Source organism: Anomaloglossus baeobatrachus, chromosome 3, assembly GCF_048569485.1.
Source record: "Anomaloglossus baeobatrachus isolate aAnoBae1 chromosome 3, aAnoBae1.hap1, whole genome shotgun sequence".
Taxonomy (NCBI): domain Eukaryota; kingdom Metazoa; phylum Chordata; class Amphibia; order Anura; family Aromobatidae; genus Anomaloglossus; species Anomaloglossus baeobatrachus.
In genome coordinates this window covers 102212479-102234096 of record NC_134355.1, presented here as the reverse complement: position 1 = coordinate 102234096, position 21618 = coordinate 102212479, and the positions used below count along the sequence as shown (strand labels likewise).

Below are 21618 nucleotides of genomic sequence, written 5' to 3'. Positions count from 1 at the left end.
CAGTGTGCGCACAGCTAATTTTTTTTCCATAGGATTGGCTGGGGAATGTCTGCAGAAAGGTTACAACCATTTCTCAAGAAATTTCTGCAGCAAAAACGCAAAAAAAGCGTGTAAAAACGCAGTGTGTGAACAAGGACTAAAATCTTTTTCTCATAGCCTTCATTGGGGTGGACACACAAAACCATGGCTGTATGCTGCTGCCACCTAGAGGCTGATACTAAGATTACAACTAAGAAAAGTAGTCGCAAACAGCAATACTCAAGAAGTATACAAAAATATTCTACTAGGTAAATAATCTGTAGCAAAGGTAGCAAAAAAAAATATATAAAACCTAAGCTTTAATAAAATAATAGCTAAAATGGCAAAAAAACACACCAAAATTGGAATAAAAGTAGATCACATGAGAATGCATTGACCTTATATACAAGAAAAAAAATATATACATAAAGCCCTAAGGATTAATGTAAGGCAGTAATATCAGCGCTCATTGAATAAATTCGGCCACTATGCAATCATAATTTAGGAGGCAAGAACAATCTCACAGAATAATATGCTTCAGGGTTGTTCGTAAGGTGTATCCACCGTATAAACAAACAAAGAGAAACCTAAGAGTAAGTGCAAAGCCAGTAATATCAGAGCTCAATGAATAAAAATAGGAACAATCTCACCCAGTAAGATGCTTCAGGGCTGTTCCTGTACAGAACTGATCCTCATTCCGGAGGAATTAGGGGGACTATGTATGGTCAGCCACATAATACCCCAAGGTATAGTAGTCCTAATCGTAGTGCTCCCACAAACTCCATATGCATTTCATATAATCACTCATCAGGGGAGACAGGAATGGAAGTGTAGTCAACATGGCTAAGTGAGCCCTCGCTGCTCAGGTCCTTCTGGAATGACGAACAGGGAATCTGAGATCCTTGAGGGAGTGACGCACCCATCTGAACAGATCCAATACTGTAAGGATTTCTCTAAAAGGACAGATGGAAGGATGACATCCTCATTAAGGTGGAAGAAGGAAACCACCTTGAAGAATGAAGGGACCAGAGGCAACACCGTTTTGTCAAAGTGAAGGGCAATAAAGGGAGAGTGGCAAGACAGAGCTGCAATGTCTGATACTCGCCTGATGGAAGAGATCAGTCAGGAACGCCGCCATCTAGGAAAACCAGGGTGGAGAAATCCTGTGGACTGGTTGAAAAGAAGAACACTTGTTGTGAATGTCAGTTATGCTTGTGCTGTTGTGAGGCTCCCTCTTGTGGCCAAGAATGGTTTGTACAGAGACCAGGTGTATTGAGCAATGGGCGTTTCCATTGCTAACTCTCTGCCTATTTAAACCCTGATCTGATAGAAGGCTATGCCGGATGTCAGTTGTTCTTTGTTCACCAGCCTGCTTCATCCTGCTCCAGACCACATCTACCTCAGATAAGTGCTTTTCTCTTTATTTGTTGTTTGGTTCTTTTGGCTCTTATCTGAGTTTGTCATTTGCTGTGGTTGTTGTCAGTTTATTTGCATGCAGGGATCTTCCCTCTCGGTTGCTTAGCTGGGAAGCTCCCTGCAGCTATGTTTGGAGTATTGCTCCTATAAGTCCATGTGTTTGTTTCTTCTTGAATTTGTAATGATTCCTGCTTTCTATTCATTGGTATGACAAGAGCGCCTGGTATAGGACGGATCTCAGATCTAGTGATCTGAGGGCCTTTTTGTACTATCAGGTATTTGGATTTTGGCAGGATTTTTCTCTGGCCACCATCAGTCCCTTTCCTGTCCTGTCCTATTTAGTTAGTATGGCCTCACCTTTTGCTAATCCTACCATCTATCTGTGTATTGTGTTTTCCTATATCACTGCAGTCTTTGAATGTGGGGGGCTTGCTATTCTTTATCTATTTTCTGAGGCAGAGAGTTATTCATCTTTCCTTCCTTTAGGATAGCTAGTTCTCCGGCTGGGTTCGCTGTGCATAGGATGTTAGTTCACCCCTCGGCTACTTCTAGTGTTGATGGTTAGTAAGGGGCTGGCGGCCAGATTAGTTGCCAATGCTCTTGTCACCTTTTACCAATGATTTATGGTGGTCTTCCATGGTTCCGGATCATAACAAACACTATAATGTGCCGAGCTCCAGGTGAAGATCCGAGGGAGGCTGGTAAGGAGGAATAAAGTCCGTGAAGAAAGGTCCAGACTTGAAGTTTTGACGCCAGGTGTTTCTGGAGGAGATAAAACAAGGCAGGGAATGAACTTAGCGATACACCAGCCTCAAGACCCGACTAAAGGAATGCGAGAAGGAAAGGAAGGGAAAAAAACATACTTGGAACATCATGAGATGTGCACCAGTGGAAAAATTCCTTCAGATTTGGTCTTAAGCAGCTTGGGAAGACATAGAGGCTGGAACAGACAAGGGGAAGGGAACAAGGAAACACCAGAGAGTCTCAAACAATCACCAGTGAGCTGGAAGCGATTGCCAGAGGGTTGTGAGTTGTGGACAAGAAATTGGGAACCTTATGATTATGTCTGGATGACATCAGGTCAACACCTGGAGTGCGACAATGCAGGCAAAATTGATTGAAGATGATCAGTTGCAGAGACCATTCTCCAGCATTTACTCCTAAACTTTGAAAGTCCATTTGTCTACTCCTGGACTTCGGATCGGAAATATTGTGGAGATTTTTGGTTCTGTCCATTCAAGAATCTGTGTGACCTTTGCCGTTGCTTGACAACGCCAAGTTCCTGCTTGATGGATGATAAAAGCACGGCGGTCTTGATGTCAGACTGGATCTGGTTTGGGAGACCCAGCAATGCAACAATGCGAACAAATTGTTCTGAATTACAGGACAGTGATGGGGAGAAAAAAAAAAAAACTCTTCCATTAACCCTACACCATCAATATCTGGATTAATGCTCCCTAAATGAGAAGGATTCTGTTCGTCGTCACAATCTGCCAGTGAATAGGAAAGAAGGAATGATGGAAAAGAATGGGGGTAGAGACCTGCCAGCAGATTAGAGACTGTCTGAACTGGGGGAAGCATGAAGGATCGGGTCATCTAGGGAGAAGAAACTCTTGTCCCAAGAAGGAAGCAGAGCCAGCAGCAGTTGGCATGGTGTGGAACTGAGGAAATGGGATCACCTCAAAGGCCGCCATGATCTTACCTAACACATTCATGCAGAAGTGGAATGTTAATTATAGAAAATTAAATAAATTCTGTAAAAAGCAAATCAAGGCAGCAAAAGATTGAGATGGAGAGACTCATTGCCAGATAAAGTAAAAATAATCCAAAAATATTCTTCAACTACATAGACAGTAAGAAACTCAAAAATGATAGTGCTGGCCCCCTCAAAAATAGCCTGGGTGAAATGGTGGAAGAGGATGAAGGAAAGGCCAATCTGCTAAACTCCTTTTTCTCTACAGCATTTATACAAAAAAATCCCATGACAGGTGACATGATCAGAGAGACCATAAATTCTCCATTAAATGTCACCAGCTTAACCCAGCAGTACGACGCCGCTTCAAATTCACTAAAGTAGACAAATCCCCAGGCCCTGATTGTTACGGGGGGCTGTCTGATAACCTAAAGGAGTATCAGACAGTCAGGGTCCACCGTGCAAAGACTCTGCTGCAGACTATGGCAGAGTGCAATACCTCTGTTAACTCACAGAAGGATATAATAAGTAAGTAAAGCAATTCCTCCCTTACTTGGAGGGTGTGTGGAATGATCTCTGTTAATAATCACAGAGACAAAGGCAATGTGTGCGAAATGGCACCTACCTAGGTCCGCTCTTCTAGTGGTGCAAAAGAGACGAACAGCAGCGTAAGCCGCACAAAGCTCCTACCTGCGTTCGCTCCACTAGTGTGCGAGGACACGAACCACTAGATATGGCACCTGCCTAGGTCCGCTCTTCTAGTGGTGCAAAAGAGACGAACAGCAGCGTAAGCCGCACAAAGCTCCTACCTCTGTTCGCTCCCCTAGTGTGCGAGGATACGAACAACTGCCAGACGCAGTATAAGGAACGTTACCCTAGCGGCAACGTCCACCTACGAGTCGAACCACAAGGCCCAGCCAGACCATGTGCCTCAGGCACCTGCCTATGTCCGCTCCCCTAAGAGGTAAGGATACGGACAGCAGCCGAAGCTGTAAGGTATAAGAACACTACCCTGCCGGTAGCGCTCACCTAGCATAGACAGAGGAATGCCTAGAGGAACGCGCACAGAGCGTCTACTCTTATGCATGAACCAAGAGGACTGAGCGCCATGCGGCGTGTGTCAGGGTCTTATATAGACTCTGTGCCTCATCCAAGATGGAGGACACCAGAGCCAATCCGCTGCCAGAACGACAGGAGTGACGTCATGCTGGCCTATCACCGAGCAAGGCATCACAAGCACATGACCAGCGACCAATCGGCATAGAAGGTGTCAGAGACATGTGACCTCGTGTCAGCGATGATGTCACCCGCACATGTGCAATGGCTCCAAGATAGGACTTAGTCTCCGGCGCTCGCACATGTGCAGTAGCAAGAAATCTGGACTTAGTCTCCAGCGCTCGCACATGTGCAGTAGTAAGAAATCTGGACTTAGTCTCCAGTGCTCGCAGCAACCGTAACACTGATGGCATACACCCCTGAGTACTGCAGGAATTAAATATCACAAATATTTGCCACTTTGTTTTGGTATGTCATATAAAATCCCAATAAAATACATTTACGTTTGTAGGGGTAACATGAAAAAATTGGAAAAGTTCATGGGGTATTAATATTTTTTCAAGGCACTGTATTTGGTCATTAGGATCTCCTTCTGATGCCAATAAGCCATGTTATCATCTCAACTTTGTTGTATCTCAGCTTTAGGCTATGGGCCCATAGTTCAGTGTAGAATCAAATGGCCTGTCCAGGAGTAATGTATTGATAGGATAGTTCATCAATATGCAAATGGTGGTCTAACACCTGCTATCCTCACCAAATAGCTGATATCTCCTCAAGAAGAATGGGAGATAAGCTGTAGCACTTGGCAGCAAGCACAAAAGATGTAAGACGCTTTGGTGCTCCACTCTCACATCCAGCCTCTGGAGTGGATGCGAAATGATGAGAAACCTCCACTCACGTTGATGACATATACCACAGATACAGGTGCATCTCAATAAATTAGAATATTACTCAAAAAGTTAATTTATTTCAGTAATTCAATACAAAAAGGGAAACGCAAATTATATAGAGTCATTACAGACAGTGATCTATTTCATGTGTTTATTTCTGTTAATGTTGATGATTATGGCTTATAGCCAATGAAAACCCAAAAGTCATTATCTCAGAAATTAGAATAAATACCACAAAATACCTGCAAAGGCTTCCTAAGCGATTAAAATGGTCCATTAGTCTGGTCCAGAAGGCTACACAATCATGGGGAAGACTACTGACTTGACAGACATTCAGAAGGCAGTCATTGACACACTCCACAAGGATGGTAAGCCACAAAATGTAATTGCTAAAGAAGCTGGCTGTTCACAGAGTGCTGTATCCAAGCATATTAATGGAAAGTTGAATGGAAGGATAAAGTGCACAAGCAACTGGGATAACCACAGCCTTGATAGGATTGTTAAGAAAAGTCCATTCAAAATTTTTGAGGAGATTCACAAGGAGTGGACTGCTGCTAGAATCAGTGCTTCAAGAGCCACCACACACAGACGTATCCAGGACATGGGCTACAACTGTCGTATTCCTTGTGTCAAGCCACTCATGACCAATAGGCAACACCAGAAGCGTCTTACCTGGGCCAAGGAGAAAAAGACTTTGACTGTTGCTCAGTGGTCCAAGGTGTTGTTTTCAGATAACAGTAAATTTCGCATTTCATTTGGAAATCGCGGTCCCAGAGTTTGTAGGAAGAGTGGAGAGGCCACAATCCAAGCTGCTTGAGGTCTAGTGTGAAGTCTCCACAATCAGTGATGGTTTGGGGAGCCATGTAATTTGCTGGTGTAGGTCCACTATGTTTTATCAAGACCAAAGTCAGCGCAGCTGGCTGCCAGGAAATTTTAGTGCACTTCATGCTTCCCTCTGCCGACAAGCTTTTTGGAGATGGAAATTTAATTTTCCAGCAGGACTTGGCTCCTGTCCACACTGCCAAAAGTACCAATACCTTGTTTAATAACCACAGTATAACTGTGCTTGATTGTCCCACAAACTCACCTGACCTAAACCCCATAGAGAATCTATGGGGTATTGTCAAGAGGAAGATTAGAGACACCAGACCCAATAATGTAGATGAGCTGAAGGCTGCTATCAAAGCAACCTGGGCTTCCATAACACCTCAGCAGTGCCACAGGCTGATCGCCTCCATGCCATGCCGCATTGATGCAGTAATTCATATGAAAGGAGCCCCAACCAAGTATTGAGGGCATTTACTGTACAGACTTTTCAGTAGGCGCCAACATTTCTGAGTTTAAAATCATTTTTTCAGTTGGTCTTATATAATATTCTAATTTTCTGAGATAATGACTTTTGGGTTTTCATTGGCTGTACGCCATAATCATTAACATTAACAGAAATAAACACGTGAAATTGATAACTCTGTGCAGGGCTGTGGAGTCAGTAAGCCAAACCTTCGACTCCGACTCCACAATTTCCCTTGCACCGACTCCAACTCCCACATATATTGCTTATAGTTAAGTGAAAAATTTATTGTAGTACAATGTGAACATCAGACATTTAATCATTTTTATGATTTTAAATATCTTGATTATTGTTAGAACACAATATATATTTATTGGAATACAACTTTAGAACACAAAAAACTAATAAATTGTAAATATGTAATACACTATTTAATATACAGTAGATTACATATATATCTTCTGTATATGTGTAGATATATATTACATATTGTATTACATATTTACAATTTATTACAGTTATTGTGTTCTAAAGTTGTATTCCAATAAATATATTTTATGTTCTATCTAAATATCTTGATTATTGTATCATAAAAATGATTAAATGTCTGATGTTCACATTGTACTACAATAAATTTTTCACTTAAATATAAGCAATATACTAAATATTTAGTATGTTTTTGTTGAAAACTGTTTTTTGCCACTTACATAGTGTATTACATAGTGTTATACAGTTAGGTCCAGAAATATTTGGACAGTGACACAAGTTTTGTTATTTTAGCTGTTTACAAAAACATGTTCAGAAATACAATTATATATATAATATGGGCTGAAAGTGCACACTCCCAGCTGCAATATGAGAGTTTTCACATCCAAATCGGAGAAAGGGTTTAGGAATCATAGCTTTGTAATGCATAGCCTCCTCTTTTTCAAGGGACCAAAAGTAATTGGACAAGGGACTCTAAGGGCTGCAATTAACTCTGAAGGCGTCTCCCTCGTTAACCTGTAATCAATGAAGTAGTTAAAAGGTCTGGGGTTGATTACAGGTGTGTGGTTTTGCATTTGGAAGCTGTTGCTGTGACCAGACAACATGCGGTCTAAGGAACTCTCAATTGAGGTGAAGCAGAACATCCTGAGGCTGAAAAAAAAGAAAAAATCCATCAGAGAGATAGCAGACATGCTTGGAGTAGCAAAATCAACAGTCTGATACATTCTGAGAAAAAAGGAATTGACTGGTGAGCTTGGGAACTCAAAAAGGCCTGGGCATCCACGGATGACAACAGTGGTGGATGATCGCCGCATACTTTCTTTGGTGAAGAAGAACCCGTTCACAACATCAACTGAAGTCCAGAACACTCTCAGTGAAGTAGGTGTATCTGTCTCTAAGTCAACAGTAAAGAGAAGACTCCATGAAAGTAAATACAAAGGGTTCACATCTAGATGCAAATCATTCATCAATTCCAAAAATAGACAGGCCAGAGTTAAATTTGCTGAAAAACACCTCATTAAGCCAGCTCAGTTCTGGAAAAGTATTCTATGGACAGATGAGACAAAGATCAACCTGTACCAGAATGATGGGAAGAAAAAAGTTTGGAGAAAAAAGGGAACGGCACATGATCCAAGGCACACCACATCCTCTGTAAAACATGGTGGAGGCAACGTGATGGCATGGGCATGCATGGCTTTCAATGGCACTGGGTCACTTGTGTTTATTAATGACATAACAGCAGACAAGAGTAGCCGGATGAATTCTGAAGTGTACCGGGATATACTTTCAGCCCAGATTCAGCCAAATGCCGCAAAGTTGATCGGACGGCGCTTCATAGTACAGATGGACAATGACCCCAAGCATACAGCCAAAGCTACCCAGGAGTTCATGAGTGCAAAAAATTGGAACCTTCTGCAATGGCCAAGTCAATCACCAGATCTTAACCCAATTGAGCATGCATTTCACTTGCTCAAATCCAGACTTAAAACGGAAAGACCCACAAACAAGCAAGACCTGAAGGCTGCGGCTGTAAAGGCCTGGCAAAGCATTAAGAAGGAGGAAACCCAGCGTTCGGTGATGTCCATGGGTTCCAGACTTAAGGCAGTGATTGCCTCCAAAGGATTCGCAACAAAATATTGAAAATAAAAATATTTTGTTTGGGTTTGGTTTATTTGTCCAATTACTTTTGACCTCCTCAAATGTGGAGTGTTTGTAAAGAAATGTGTACAATTCCTACAATTTCTATCAGATATTTTTGTTCAAACCTTCAAATTAAACGTTACAATCTGCCCTTGAATTCTGTTGTAGAGATTTCATTTCAAATCCAATGTGGTGGCATGCAGAGCCCAACTCGCGAAAATTGTGTCACTGTCCAAATATTTCTGGACCTAACTGTATATAAGTGGCAAAAAACAGTTTTCAACAAAAACATACTAAATAACATTTGAGCAGTCTATGAATTTGTTGTAAGAAATAGAATTGCTTCCATCAGATCCTCCTTCATAGATGACCTCAAATCTGACCTAATAATGTTAAGGCTAGAGAACAACCTCTCTACACTAACTTGGGTTGAAGGCAAAGCCATAACCACATGGGCAACATCTCTAACAATTTCTGGGTATAAAGGAATTGCCTCATGCACAGTCAGTTTTCAGGAACGGTTGAATTTTTCTATTTCTTTGAGAGCAAGTGAAAAATTTTACTGAAATCTGGTCAATCTGCTGCTATAGGAGACGGAGTGAAATCTTTTTCCTTGCGGCAACACTTTTCTGCTCCATGTCATCTAAATACTTGTCAAAGTTAAACTCCTCATCTGATGAGGATGAAGATATGGCAGCAGTAGCACTATCAGGCCCAAAGTCCTCTTGCGCCTGGCAGTTCTGTAGGCCACTCATCCTAACTGCTACCTCACTCAAAGCTTCTTTTCCTTTAGTAAGCTTTTGATCATCAAGCAGTATACGATAACTTGGGTCCACATAAACAGCTGCCAGAAGAATTTTATTTTCCAATAGCTGTGTTTCTCTCCATTTTATTGAAGCAGAAGTGCCATCTGGGATTAAACCTCCTCTTTGGGACAGGCAAAATAGCAAGTTCTTTCACTCCCTTATGAAAATGCCAGGAGTTAAATCCTCAGCTTGTAATTTTTTAGTCATGGTAAATGGGTGATTAAGCAATTCCTTCAATTCAGCCACCTGTGTCCATTGACCTTCATTTAAGGTTACTTGAGGGTTCACCATATCTATAAGAAATGATTTTAGTTCAAGCAATTGCTCAGTCATTAAATAAGTGCTGCCTCATCAAGTGGCTTGATCAACAATTGCCCCTTTCCCAGCACGTCTCTTCAAGATGGAATCAATTTTAGGAGTTCTGGCGGCAATAACCAATTTCCTCACTTTTCCAATCAGATTTCCAGCATGTCCGCCCAGTTTCACACATCCGGCTTTTTGCCGGTTTGGCGGATGTGGCGCACGCCAGTACAGTTCGATACAGTACAGTGGCAGCACCGCAACTTCCGGGTCACATGATAGAATCTGACCGGCGTTTGTTGCGCTGCCACTGTACTGTATACACTGTACTGGAGTGTGCCGCATCCGCCAAACCGGCGAAAAGCCGGATGTGTGAAATCGGGGTCCCTCTTGCAGACTCTCCCTTATTGCCAGCTGCAGCATGTGCACAACACAGCGCATGGGATGAATATGAAAGTGTTTTGGAGCAGCTTCAACAAGATCGTCTAATCCTAAAGTATCATTTTGCTGTTCTTCTGTTGTAATATCTGTTTGTTCCTCAGTTACATGAACAGCACTGTGGCTCCATCTCACACATACTGAATCCTAAATTTTCTTCTAGCTGTTGTTCATTACTCTCATTCATCAGTTTAATTGTACTTATGTTTGAAGCATTGTCCCTTACAATGGCAAGAACCTGTTCTTTTTTGAGTTTGCAATCTTGCAGAACTTTTTCCACTAAGGCCTGGAGAAACTGGCCGGTGTGATGAGCTTTAGTATCTTTTACTGCCAGTATCTTGCTAACAATTTCTTTCTTGTTACAAACATATCGAACATTGATGGCAAAATAATTCAGTGAAATGCAGTGACTCTGGGCATCCCAGCAAAGGCAATGGGTAAAAGATAAGACATTCAGACACATAGTTTTGTGAGGATCCGCTTTTGTGCTCAGAAACAGATCCTCACAAGGAATGAGCAGTCAGTTTGTGGCGTTTTTCTAATCTGCTTTTGCTATTGAAAACATCATCTATGAGCACAAAAACATTTCAGGTGATGCGTTTTTTTAAAAAGCTGATCTGCTTTTGCAGCTGAAAAACGTATCCTCAAAAAACGCCGCAAAAACGATGTGTGAATGTAGCCTTAGATCAGTAATAGAACAGCCATTTATAAGACATTTCATAACTTTCCAAATTCATATGAAAAAATATTCAGCACATTCTGCATTGCACTACTGTCCCCAATTTATTATATATTTTAGGAGTCGGAGTCGGTGCATTTTATACCGACTCCACCAAAATGAGCTCCGACTCCACAGCCCTGTGTGTAATGACTCTATATAATATATAGGAATAGATGCCTCTGTGTAATGACTCTATATAATATATAGGAATAGATGCCTCTGTGTGTAATGACTCTATATAATATATGCGTTTCCCTTTTTGTATTGAATTACTAAAATAAATTACCTTTTTTGATGATATTCTAATTTATTGAGATGCACTTGTAGGTCATCAATACATTAATCCCAGACAACTCCTTTAAGCTATTAGAAAACAGTTTCCCATTTTTAGTCCTCCGGCAGGTCTCCTTTAATAACTTTAAATTACTAGTAAAACCGGGCACTTGTCTCCAGGAACAAGAACCAAATGGCTTATTGCTAATAAGTGCACAGCGCTGGATTTCCGGCTGATGAATGAGACAGGCTGTGCATAGTTAATGTAAGCTCCAAAATGTCATAAAGCTGTATTTATCGATTTACAATAAAAATAATGGTACGAGCCACATTTAGCCCATCACTTGGGAGCGTTTCATAAAAAAGAATCAATAATGGCTGGCGATATTACTGAATCATCACGTCAGAGAATTATTCATCATTTTCCACCAACTCCTTGAAAACAGCCATTAGTATTTTTACATTGAATTGCATATAAAGTGGATTCCAGACATTGCCAAGGATGCATTTTGTATTTAAAAAAAGCAAAGGCAAATAAGACATTGGGAGACCGGTTCTTCAGATGGTAGATGAATGAGAAGCAAGCAAATGGGAAACCAAGGCACATACAGGCCTCAGACTACCTGCGTCATAAAATCACATTGCAGTTATTGTGAGACATTTACTGTGAATGGCCACTTTATTAGGGTAAGTGTATATGACCTGGATGCAGCGTGTCGTCTCCTGCAAGGCCGCGAGTGCTGTCCGCAGGAGGCCGCAGCTGCCTGTGCCCACCATCAGGGTTCGGGCCGCTACGGAGATTAGCTCTATTCTCACTGCAGAGTACTCGCATTTCCGCAGCATAAATTGACATGCTGCGACTAGAGAGAAAGGAAGCATGTACTGTACAACGCTGCGTTTTGGACGCAATGAAAACTCTCTGTGTCCAAAACACTGTGAATCCTGATTGTGTGCTCTCACCTTTAGCGATGCCTGCCCTGTCTGAAAACCATAAGGCTATGTGCCCACGCTGCGGAAAATGCGCGGATTTTGCCGCGGATTTCTCGCGGAAAAGCCGCGGATTTTCCAGAAATCTGCAGCACAGCTACTCCCCAGCCATTTCTATGGCATTTGGGAAATGCTGTGCCCACGCTGCGGATTTTTCCGCAGCGGAAATCGTGCGGATTTTCGTGCGGAAAAATCTGCAGCATGTCAATTATTGTTGCGGATTTCTCCGCAGGGTCCCATATACTTACCTGCCTTGATAGAGACCCGAGTCACTTTCTCCGTCCTGTGTAGCGGCAGCAGCGCGGTGGATCCAGCCAGGTACAGGAAGGAAGAGGTCGGCGGGGCCTGCACGAGCTCCGGTCATGTGACAGCCGGAGCTAGTTCAGGCCCGCCCACCTCCAGCACAGTGAACCAGACGCTGCCTGACAGTGACCCGGCTGCCGGAAAGCGAGGTGCTGCATGATGGAGGTAAGTATGAGCACCCCGATCACTGCAGCACTTGTTCTGCATTGAGGATGCAGTGCCGAAGCCATGGTACTGTATCCTCAATGCAGAATGCCCGCACCATATCCGCACGACATTCCGCTGTATATCCGCAGCATTGAAACAGAGAAAGTTCTGTTGCGGATTTCTGGGAGCACCTGCGGAATGTCTTGCGGATATAACCGCAGGACAATGTCCCCGTGGGCACATAGCCTAAGTCCTCCGCTGTGACAGAGCTCCTATATATATACAGATCTAATGCCACGCCAGCAGACCGCCTTCCACGATTGAATCGTGGAGGGCGGTCTGCTAATGTGGCATTAGATCTGTATATATAGGACGGAGCTCCATCACAGCAGAGGACTTATGATTCCTTGAATGTCCTGAGGAATGAGATGGATATCTCTCTGAAACACGTAGACTTGCACTTCAAATAAAGGAATTCTTTTACAAGATTGAATCCTGTGGTATAGCGCGGCTAAAACCTGAATCAGGGCAGATCAAATTGCGCCTGAATGGGACTTCAATGCTGGTGAGGGTGTATGACGTAGGACGTGTCATGCACCCAGGCTTCAGAAGAAGGAGTACAAAGATGGCCGAAATAGGAGGCGTCGGTACTGGAGAACAGCAACACTTATCTGACCAGTTTGCATCGCACTGACCCCCTAGTTGAGTAGTATAAAGTGATTTTTACGTTCTACACAGCGGCCTGGGCTCTTATATACAGCATGTTAGAATGCTGTATATAAGAGCCGAGTGGTGGTGGCCGAAGCTTTTAGGCCCAAATCTGGTGACAGGTTCTCTTTAAATGTTTGGGGACTACATTTTCAGAGCTCCCAAGTTCCAGAATCCCTCACAAGTGTGCACATTTTGGAAATTACACCCCTCTGGGAGTTCATCTATGAGTGTAGTGATGATTAAAGGCCGCTTTACACGCTACGACATCGCTCAAGCAATCTCGTTGGGGTCACGGAATTTGTGACGCACATCCGGTCGCTTTAGTGATGTTGTTGTGTGTGACACCTATGAGCGATTTTGCATCGTCGCAAAAACTTTCAAAATCGGTGACATCCCCCCTATTCCCAATTATCGTTGCTGCTGCAGGTACGATGTTGTTCGTCGATCCTGCGGCAGCACATATCGCTATGTGTGACACCGCAGGAACGAGGAACCTCACCTCACCTGCGGCCGCTGGCAATGAGGAAGGAAGGAGGTGGGCGGCATATTACGTCCCGCTCATCTCCGCCCCTCCGCTTCTATTGGTCGCCCGCTTAGTGACGTCGCTGTGACGCCGAACGAACTGCCCCCTTAGAAAGGAGGCGGTTCACCGGTCACAGCGACGTCGCTAGGCAGGTAAGTAGTGTGACGGGTCTGAGCGATGTTGTGCACCACTGGCAGCGATTTGCCCGTGTCACACACCCGATGGGGGCGGGTACGCACGCTAGCGATATCGGTAATGATATCGCAGCGTGTAAAGCGGCCTTTAGTCACTGGGAAGCAGCCATGGAGTCAAATGCAGTCTCACATCCCAGAGTGTCTTAAAATTTTCCTAGAACGCCTCAACCATTAAGCCATGGAAATCAGTCAGAACAGATTATCTCCAGGGGAAAGATCCCGCAGCCTTACAGGTGAACTCTGTTTGTATTTTGCGGAACAGGATCATTATTCTCTTTTGTGCCGGTCATTTACAATAAAGCAATACATCAAGAAATTCATTACTTGTGTGCCAAAGTCATTTTTATTTTTAATGTAAGCAACTTGTCAACAAAAGAGGTCAGAGGATGAGGGAATCTGCCACCAGGTTTTTTCTACCCCATCTGAGCACAGAATAAAGTAAGGGCAAAGACCTTGATTCCAGTGATATGTCACTTACTGGGCTGCTTGCTGCAGTTTTGTTAAAATCAATGTTTTATCTGCTGCAGATTTATCAATTCCCTGAATGCAGAGCTCTGTATAACCTCACCCACACCACTGCTGCCACAAATTAGATAGAGGTACTGACATGCTACAAACAGCCCATTATACCTTGTCTAAAAGATGTTCTATAGGATTAAGGTCTGCGAAATATAAAAACCAAAGAAAACTTGCTCTCATATTCATAGCATTCTATCAACACTATGCATAGGCAGAAAGATGTCAATCATTGGTAGGGTCAGGGTTATACGGAGCTCATGAATATGAAGGTCTTCATCCCAGCAGTCTGTAATATTCCTCTAATTGCAATCTCCTAATGATAAAAAAGGGATTTTGTCAAAATTACAGCAAACAGCCCAGTAAGTTACACATCTCTGGAATTGGGGTCTCTACCTCTACAGATTAGCTTTTAGAATCAAATGGGCAAAAGAACACAAAAACTGGATCACTGAAAAAAACATTGCCTGATCAGAAGAATCCAGATTTCTATTGCACCATGATGATAGGATGTACGCTGGTGGAGGTGGCATAATAGGAGGACAGGGTTTTCTTGGCACACTCTGCCTCGTCCTCCTATGAATAGAGATTTGAACAGTAGGATTTACCTAAACATTGTGACCAGCCAAGTTCATCTAGTCATGGTGGCTGTGTACCTTGTAGCAGGAAGACACTGTCAGGAGGACAATTATCTGGCCATTATGGAACGTACGTCATGGATTAGTTCCAGGAATGTGACATAAGTATATGGTTTCCCTGGCCCTCACGTTTTGCAGATCCTAGTCCTATAGAACATCTCTGTGATGATGTATAAAGGGCTGTTGGTAGCATATCAGAACCTCCATCTAATTTGCAGCACCAGTGAGAAGCTTCCCTGTCCACATGGGCCAATATTCCTGAAGAACAAGGTCAGCACATAGTGGAATCCGTCACAATGACTAGCTGTGGATCTAAAGGACAAAGAAGTAGAGATGACCAAACCTGTGGAAGTTCGGTTCAGGGTGAAGCCGAATTGTACCTCCACGGGTTTGGACTTAGCCCGAATCCCAATGGAAATCACCGATTGTTAGATTGGGTCTCCGCCCACATGCAGCCAGGCATAAACAGATCACTTCCAGGGACAGGTGAGTGGGGTTTTTCCACTTTTTGGGGGGGGTGGCATACCACATCCGATCATGCTGTTGTTACCCCCAAAGCGAGCCAATCAAACACTGCAATCGTCTTGTACCGGGCTCAACACTGAGCGTACCTGAGCACAGTGATGCTCGCACCAGTGGTCAGCATACGTAAAGCACCCAAGCTCCGAACTTAAACTCTGTTTTACTGTTTAAAGTCGGTGTTCGGCCCGAAAACTGAACACCGAACATTGGGTTTGCTCATCTCCGCAAAGGAGGTCCAGGTCTCTACTTAAGGCCTCTGCCACATTCACGTGAAAATCACGCACGTGCCGAGAGACACGTATTTCCCCTGCGTGTTGCGTGCAGGTAAGTACGTGTCTCTGGTACGTGCGGGCCACGTGTGTTCTACGTGTGCTATCCGCGATAGCACATGTAGAACCGGTAATTTACATACTCACCTGGTCCTTCCTGCTGTCCGCGCTGCTGTCCGTGGTGCTGATCCTCGGTCTCCAGCCCTCCCGTCTCCCCGCTGCTGCTGCTGCCAGGCAGTGAAGTGAATATTCAATGAGAATAATGAGCGGCGGTCGGCAGCAAGAGACAGCAGCGGCAGAGACAAGAGGGCTGGAGAAGGTGAGTAAATGTTTTGTTTTTTTTTCTCTGACACGTGTGTTTTCTCCAGCGCGTGTCACACGGGACCGCATCCACACTACATCCGTGTGGTACGGGTGCGGGCCGTGTGACACTCGTGCTGCGGGAGAAAACACTGACATGTCAGCGCTTTGAAAAACGCACACACGTACAAACGCACACGGACACATGTTCCGTGTGGTTTTACGTGTGTGTGCCTGCTACAATAGGGTAGCATTGCTTAACGTGTCTCCGTGCCGCCGGTACGTGTAAAAAAATGACAAACACGTACCGGCAGCACGGATGTGTGTCGCAGGCCTAATGGATGTCTCTAATAAAATGGCCTTTCAGAGTATATAAACCTTGTTCATGGAAGCAGCGCCATAATCAGTATAGGTATGTCCAGTATCTGGATATCACTGGTAGTGATGAGCGGACCCGTGGAAGTTCAGTTCGGTGGGTTCAGCCGGACTTTAGGTAGAGTTTGGTTTGGAACTCAAACTTGACCTGAAATCAAATGGAAGTCACTAATTGGGCAGTTTTGTTTTATGTTTTGTTTGGTGCACACTACATCCGACCATGTGTTCATATGTAAAGCGCCCGAACTCCGAACCTGAACTCTATTTTTTTTTCGCAAAGTCTGTGTTTGATATGAACACCGAACCTCGGGTTCGCTCATCTCTAATCACTAGGTTAGTCTCTGCTCTCATGTCTGTTCTTGTTTTCTGCTTGTCTGTTCCGTTTTGTGCAGATAAATGGAATCGCCATCCTGTGCAGTAAATGGAAACAGACAGCCCCATTGATTTCTATAGGGTTCATCTGGTTTTCCTTTGTTTATTTTAAAATGGAAAAGAAAACTTTCTGAAGACTGACTTTTTCCATTTCCTAAAATTAACAACAAACGGAAAACAGATGGACCCAAATAAATCAATGGGTCCCCGCTGCTTCCGTGTGAAATAGGACTACACAGAAAGCAAATTCCATTTATCTGTTCTACATGGGACAAACATAAACAGACGTGAAGAGCCCAACCCAGACCAGTTCAGGGATTTTGGTTGTGCTCATTAAAGGCCCTGTTACGCGCTACAATTTATCTGATGATATGTCGACAGGGGTCATGATTTCCGTGACGCACATCCGGCATCGTTAGCGACGTCATTGTGTGTGACACCTACCTGCGACTCCGAACGATCGCAAATAGGTTGAAAATCGTTGATCGTTGACACGTCGTTTATTTTCAAAATATTGTTCGTCGTCTGGAACGCAGCAGACATATTGCTACGTTTGACACCCTGCAAACGACGAACAACATCCACACGACCGCCTTGGGCAAACAATATATCGCTGAACGATTTTGCGTCGCTTGTGAGATCGTTACGTGTGACCGCTAATAAACGACCTATGTGCGATCTTGGCAAATCGTAACTACGATCTGTTGCGTGTCACATCGCTCATGAGATCGTCAGATAAATCGTAGCGTGTAAAGCGGCCTTTAGAGGGGTCTGGGCTTGTGTCCCCCGTTCTAACAGCTGATGAGAGTCGAGGAGGATGAATCTCCAATGATCGAAGATTTATCACTCATCTCAAATTACTAAGATAACCCTGAAACAGAAAATCATGAACTATCCAGCCATCATTCTATACAAAATTCTCAAATTGGTGGATGAAGACCACATTAACAAAAAAATGTTGCATTTTTAATGCCACTGTACCTTGGTCTTGATGATTTCATTTAACTCAGTGACCAAATCATCTTTCTCTTTAACAGTTGACTTCAGTGCGACAATTTCCTTTTCTAAAGCTTCTAGTTTTGAAAGAAACAAATTTTCCTCATTAGATGACACCTAGGGTAAGAAAAATATGTTTTTGGTCTCCAGACTTTTACAATATTTTCATACTGGTAATACGGGCTATACAATTAAAGGGAACCTCAGGTGGATCATGCTGCCAAACCATGGGCACCACAAATCTGTGATGGGCCACGTACTGCAAATATCTGTGTCTTATGAAACGCTGTGGCGTTCGGAGAAAATGTACGCTCATCGTGTCAAAGTGACTGAGATGACTTGTCACTATGGTGGGTCCCATCGATGAACGATTTACAGGTCTTCCTCTATGTCTGTGTGTCTCCCAGAGACAAGAGGGAAGAAGCTACCAGGGACTCCCCAATTATTAGTCTTCTCAGTTACCCCATTCCCGGACCGTCAAATGTATGAAACATCACAGGGAGAGTCTGGCTGAGTAGTCCTATAAAATGCAGCAGGGACCGGCTCTTTCAGTAAGGACTTATGAGACCATGCGCCTGTGTTGTGCTGAGTACTGTGCAATATACACCCTGAACAGTAGTCAGAAGTTTGTAACAGGTAGAGGCGTAGTGGCCACATGGACCCACAGAGGAGCGGAGAAACCCCTTACCTAGTGACCATTCTGTGAGCGGCGTAAAGGCAAGGAAGGCCGAGGCAGACAGAGGCATGACAGAGACCCATAGAAGTATAAAAGAAGCAGGCACAAGCCTCAGACCTACTGTGAGGCCCCCGATTCCGGTGTAAGGACCCCTCAGGATTGTTATGCCACCACTCTGAAAGCAATAAAGTTCCACTGAACCTCTGCTATGTAGTACGGGCTGCCTTCATTGTCATTCAAGAAAGAGAGCCCCGATTACACGTTAGAGGGAACCTGCCACATTGGAAGGCATGGACAACCCGAAGGAAGGGTTTATACAGCAGGAGGAACTGAACAGAGGGAAATACTAAATCCTTGGCCACAAATATGAATAACTACCTAGCCCATTGTTCATCTAAATCAGGGGAGCACAACCTTTTTAGGTCCAAGAACCACATTCCCAGATCAACCTATGGGCCGCAATATTACCAAAGCACGATCTATTGAGACATTTACTGTATAGTGTATATATAGGTGCCGGCTCCATTTAAAGGGCTCCCACCTCTCAGGAAGATAGAGGGACCTTTTGCCATGGGCTATAAGTCCAGACAGGAAGAGAGCATGCATTCAGTGCTATACATTGTAGTATATGCAAAACGCTGAAAACAATCTTCCAAACACTATATTGTCACTTCTTCACCTCATCTACTCCTCTCTGTGCTACAGGATTCCCCCATTCTGTCCCTAGTGCTGGTCTTCTCCATGACATGAAAAATACATGTGACCAGACAGTATGCTGATGGTTGAGCACCGCAGAGAAGGGCATCACAGGCCGCATGTGACCCCCGGGCTGTAGGTTGTGCACTCGCTCTAAATGTATGCTCATTCTGGGATTCAGAGCAGAGTTGGCGGTATTACTCAGTGATTGACAGTTGTCCCTGAATGTATAATATTCAAAAGAACGTGGCACTCCACTATTGCGCGGTACAATAAGTATTTTATTTAAAAAATGCAAACTGCTGCATATGTCTAATTGATTTTTCGGCCTATGTGTGACCTTCATCAGACAGATTGCATAGGGTTAATGTCCAAAAGCCTGTCAGCTCTAGAGGAAATGTAGTAGATCAGGTCTGGCCTGCAGATGATAAGGGAGCTGTTATCGTTAATGCAATCTTTCTGATGAAGGCCAAATAGGCTGAAACATCAATTAGACAAGTGCAGCGGATTGCCACGTTATTTTGAATATTTGCTATTTTAGTGGAATTCTACTTGAGAATCCCTTTCTTCCCCCTTTTTGAAGTGTCACGTATCTCTTACCTCTGTCCCTGAATGTATAGGCATACACAATTGTAATTAAGTAGGACCGCCTACTGGACTCCTAATCCCAGAATGAGCAGAGCTTTACCTGAATAAACTACTACTACAATAAATGAGCATTTGCTGATCACGTCCATGTTTATGTAGCCAATGCGGATTCCTAGGAAAAAACTTTTAGTTGACTATCAATCTATGTAAAATGGCCTTCTGGACAAAGGGAACATTTGCAGCTTTCCTTTCCTTAAGAATGGGAAAGTATTGGTCAATCTGCCTTAATTTTGTATTGTTGCATCATGAAAGTATATATAGTGAGCATGGCATGGCAGTATAGATCCGGGGTAGCTCTTACCTGTACTGCCTTGCTGACAACACTCTTCACAGGTTTCTCCGCTCTGGCAATGATGGGAAAGCCTTTGGTTGCCTTTGTGATTGGCACAATGCTCAATGATCTGACATCTTGAATGCCCATACCGATGCCCGCTATGCTGGGGAGACTTTCTGACTTGCTGGTTCTGCTGGAATAAAGTGATTGACTTATGTGTTGTCCCAGTTCTGCAGACCCTTTTGCAGTCGCTCTCGAGTCCTTTCTCTGCCTGGCTGTCATCTCTGCACAGCAGTAATCCTGATAATGCCACTCCGCTCTTTGGTAATTTATTCTAGGCTGTGTAGAAGAGATGATGATTGCTCATTGCTTGAGGTCAATACCTTTTTCAATGAGAAAAAGACAGAATAATTTTAGTGATACATCCACGGCTAACAGACTAAAGAACAATTAGCATTTTATTATTTGGTGAGTTTAAAAGGATGAGCGATGTGACATCTTGGATTACTGATGATTTCTGCCATGTAAGCACTCTAGCTAGAGTGCAGACCACTTTTTGGAGTCTACATTTGGGCAGAACTTGTCCCCCTTCCCAGCTAAGCGATGCCCCCTTTTCATGTGATGTCAAAACAGCATATTAAATACAAATAAGTCAAAAAGCAGAGCAAACAATTTGTGCCAAAAGTTAGTGCACCCTGATCATGGTGGAAAATGTGCTCACAATAGGAGATCTGACGCCCTGAACCAAGAGAAGTTTCCTTAGTTTTCTCACACGTATTTTCATTGAATTAATATTACAGCAACTTCCATGAAATAGAGGCCGGCGCTGGGAAGAAAACAAGATTTAGGCCCCTGCACTCATGTGATATTGTTAGATCAGGTTGTTTTGTGGATAGAACTTGTACCGTTTATAGTCTCGGAGCCTTTGTGGTCTTTTTTCGGAACCATACACTTTATTACCAGCTGCTGAATAAAAATGGATGTTAAAAAACGGACAAAATGACGGCATACAGGATTAATATGGATGAAGATAGTCAGGTTTTTGGGGAGGATATACGGTAAATACTGGATGATTTTCATACACTCCTCTGGATGCTAAGGCTCTTTGGGGTGTGTGCACACAAAGTCTTTAGGAAGGGTCCGATTCGAAGGACAATGGGTTAATTGTTAAAATAAAACTCTTAAAAGGCTCTTTTTATTAATTTCTCTTGTAGTAACTTCATGGTTCGGTATTTTAAAGGGGTATTCCCATCTCCAAAATCCTATCCCAATATGTAGTAGGTGTAATAATAATAATAATAATAATACAAATGCCTCCAATTAGAAATGTAGTATAGTTCTTCTAATTCACTGTCACTTACCTCATGTTCAAGGCATTGCAGGACCTTAGGTATCCATGGTTATGACCACAGGCAACAAAATAACTGTGACTATATGTGTGG

General features: G+C 43.4%; 1 protein-coding gene across 1 annotated transcript in view; it reads right to left on the bottom strand.

The window, feature by feature from the left end:
• LOC142295022 (uncharacterized) overlaps window positions 1-21618 on the bottom strand; it is a 45254-nt gene that overhangs the window by 17192 nt on the left and 6444 nt on the right. Inside the window, exons 2-3 of the mRNA XM_075338093.1 lie at window positions 20204-20559; window positions 17868-17999 (exon numbers count right to left, since the gene is read on the bottom strand). Of these exons, the coding sequence (XP_075194208.1) occupies window positions 17868-17999; window positions 20204-20458 (387 nt within the window). The 5' untranslated portion in view covers window positions 20459-20559. The remainder of the gene's footprint in view (window positions 1-17867; window positions 18000-20203; window positions 20560-21618) is intronic.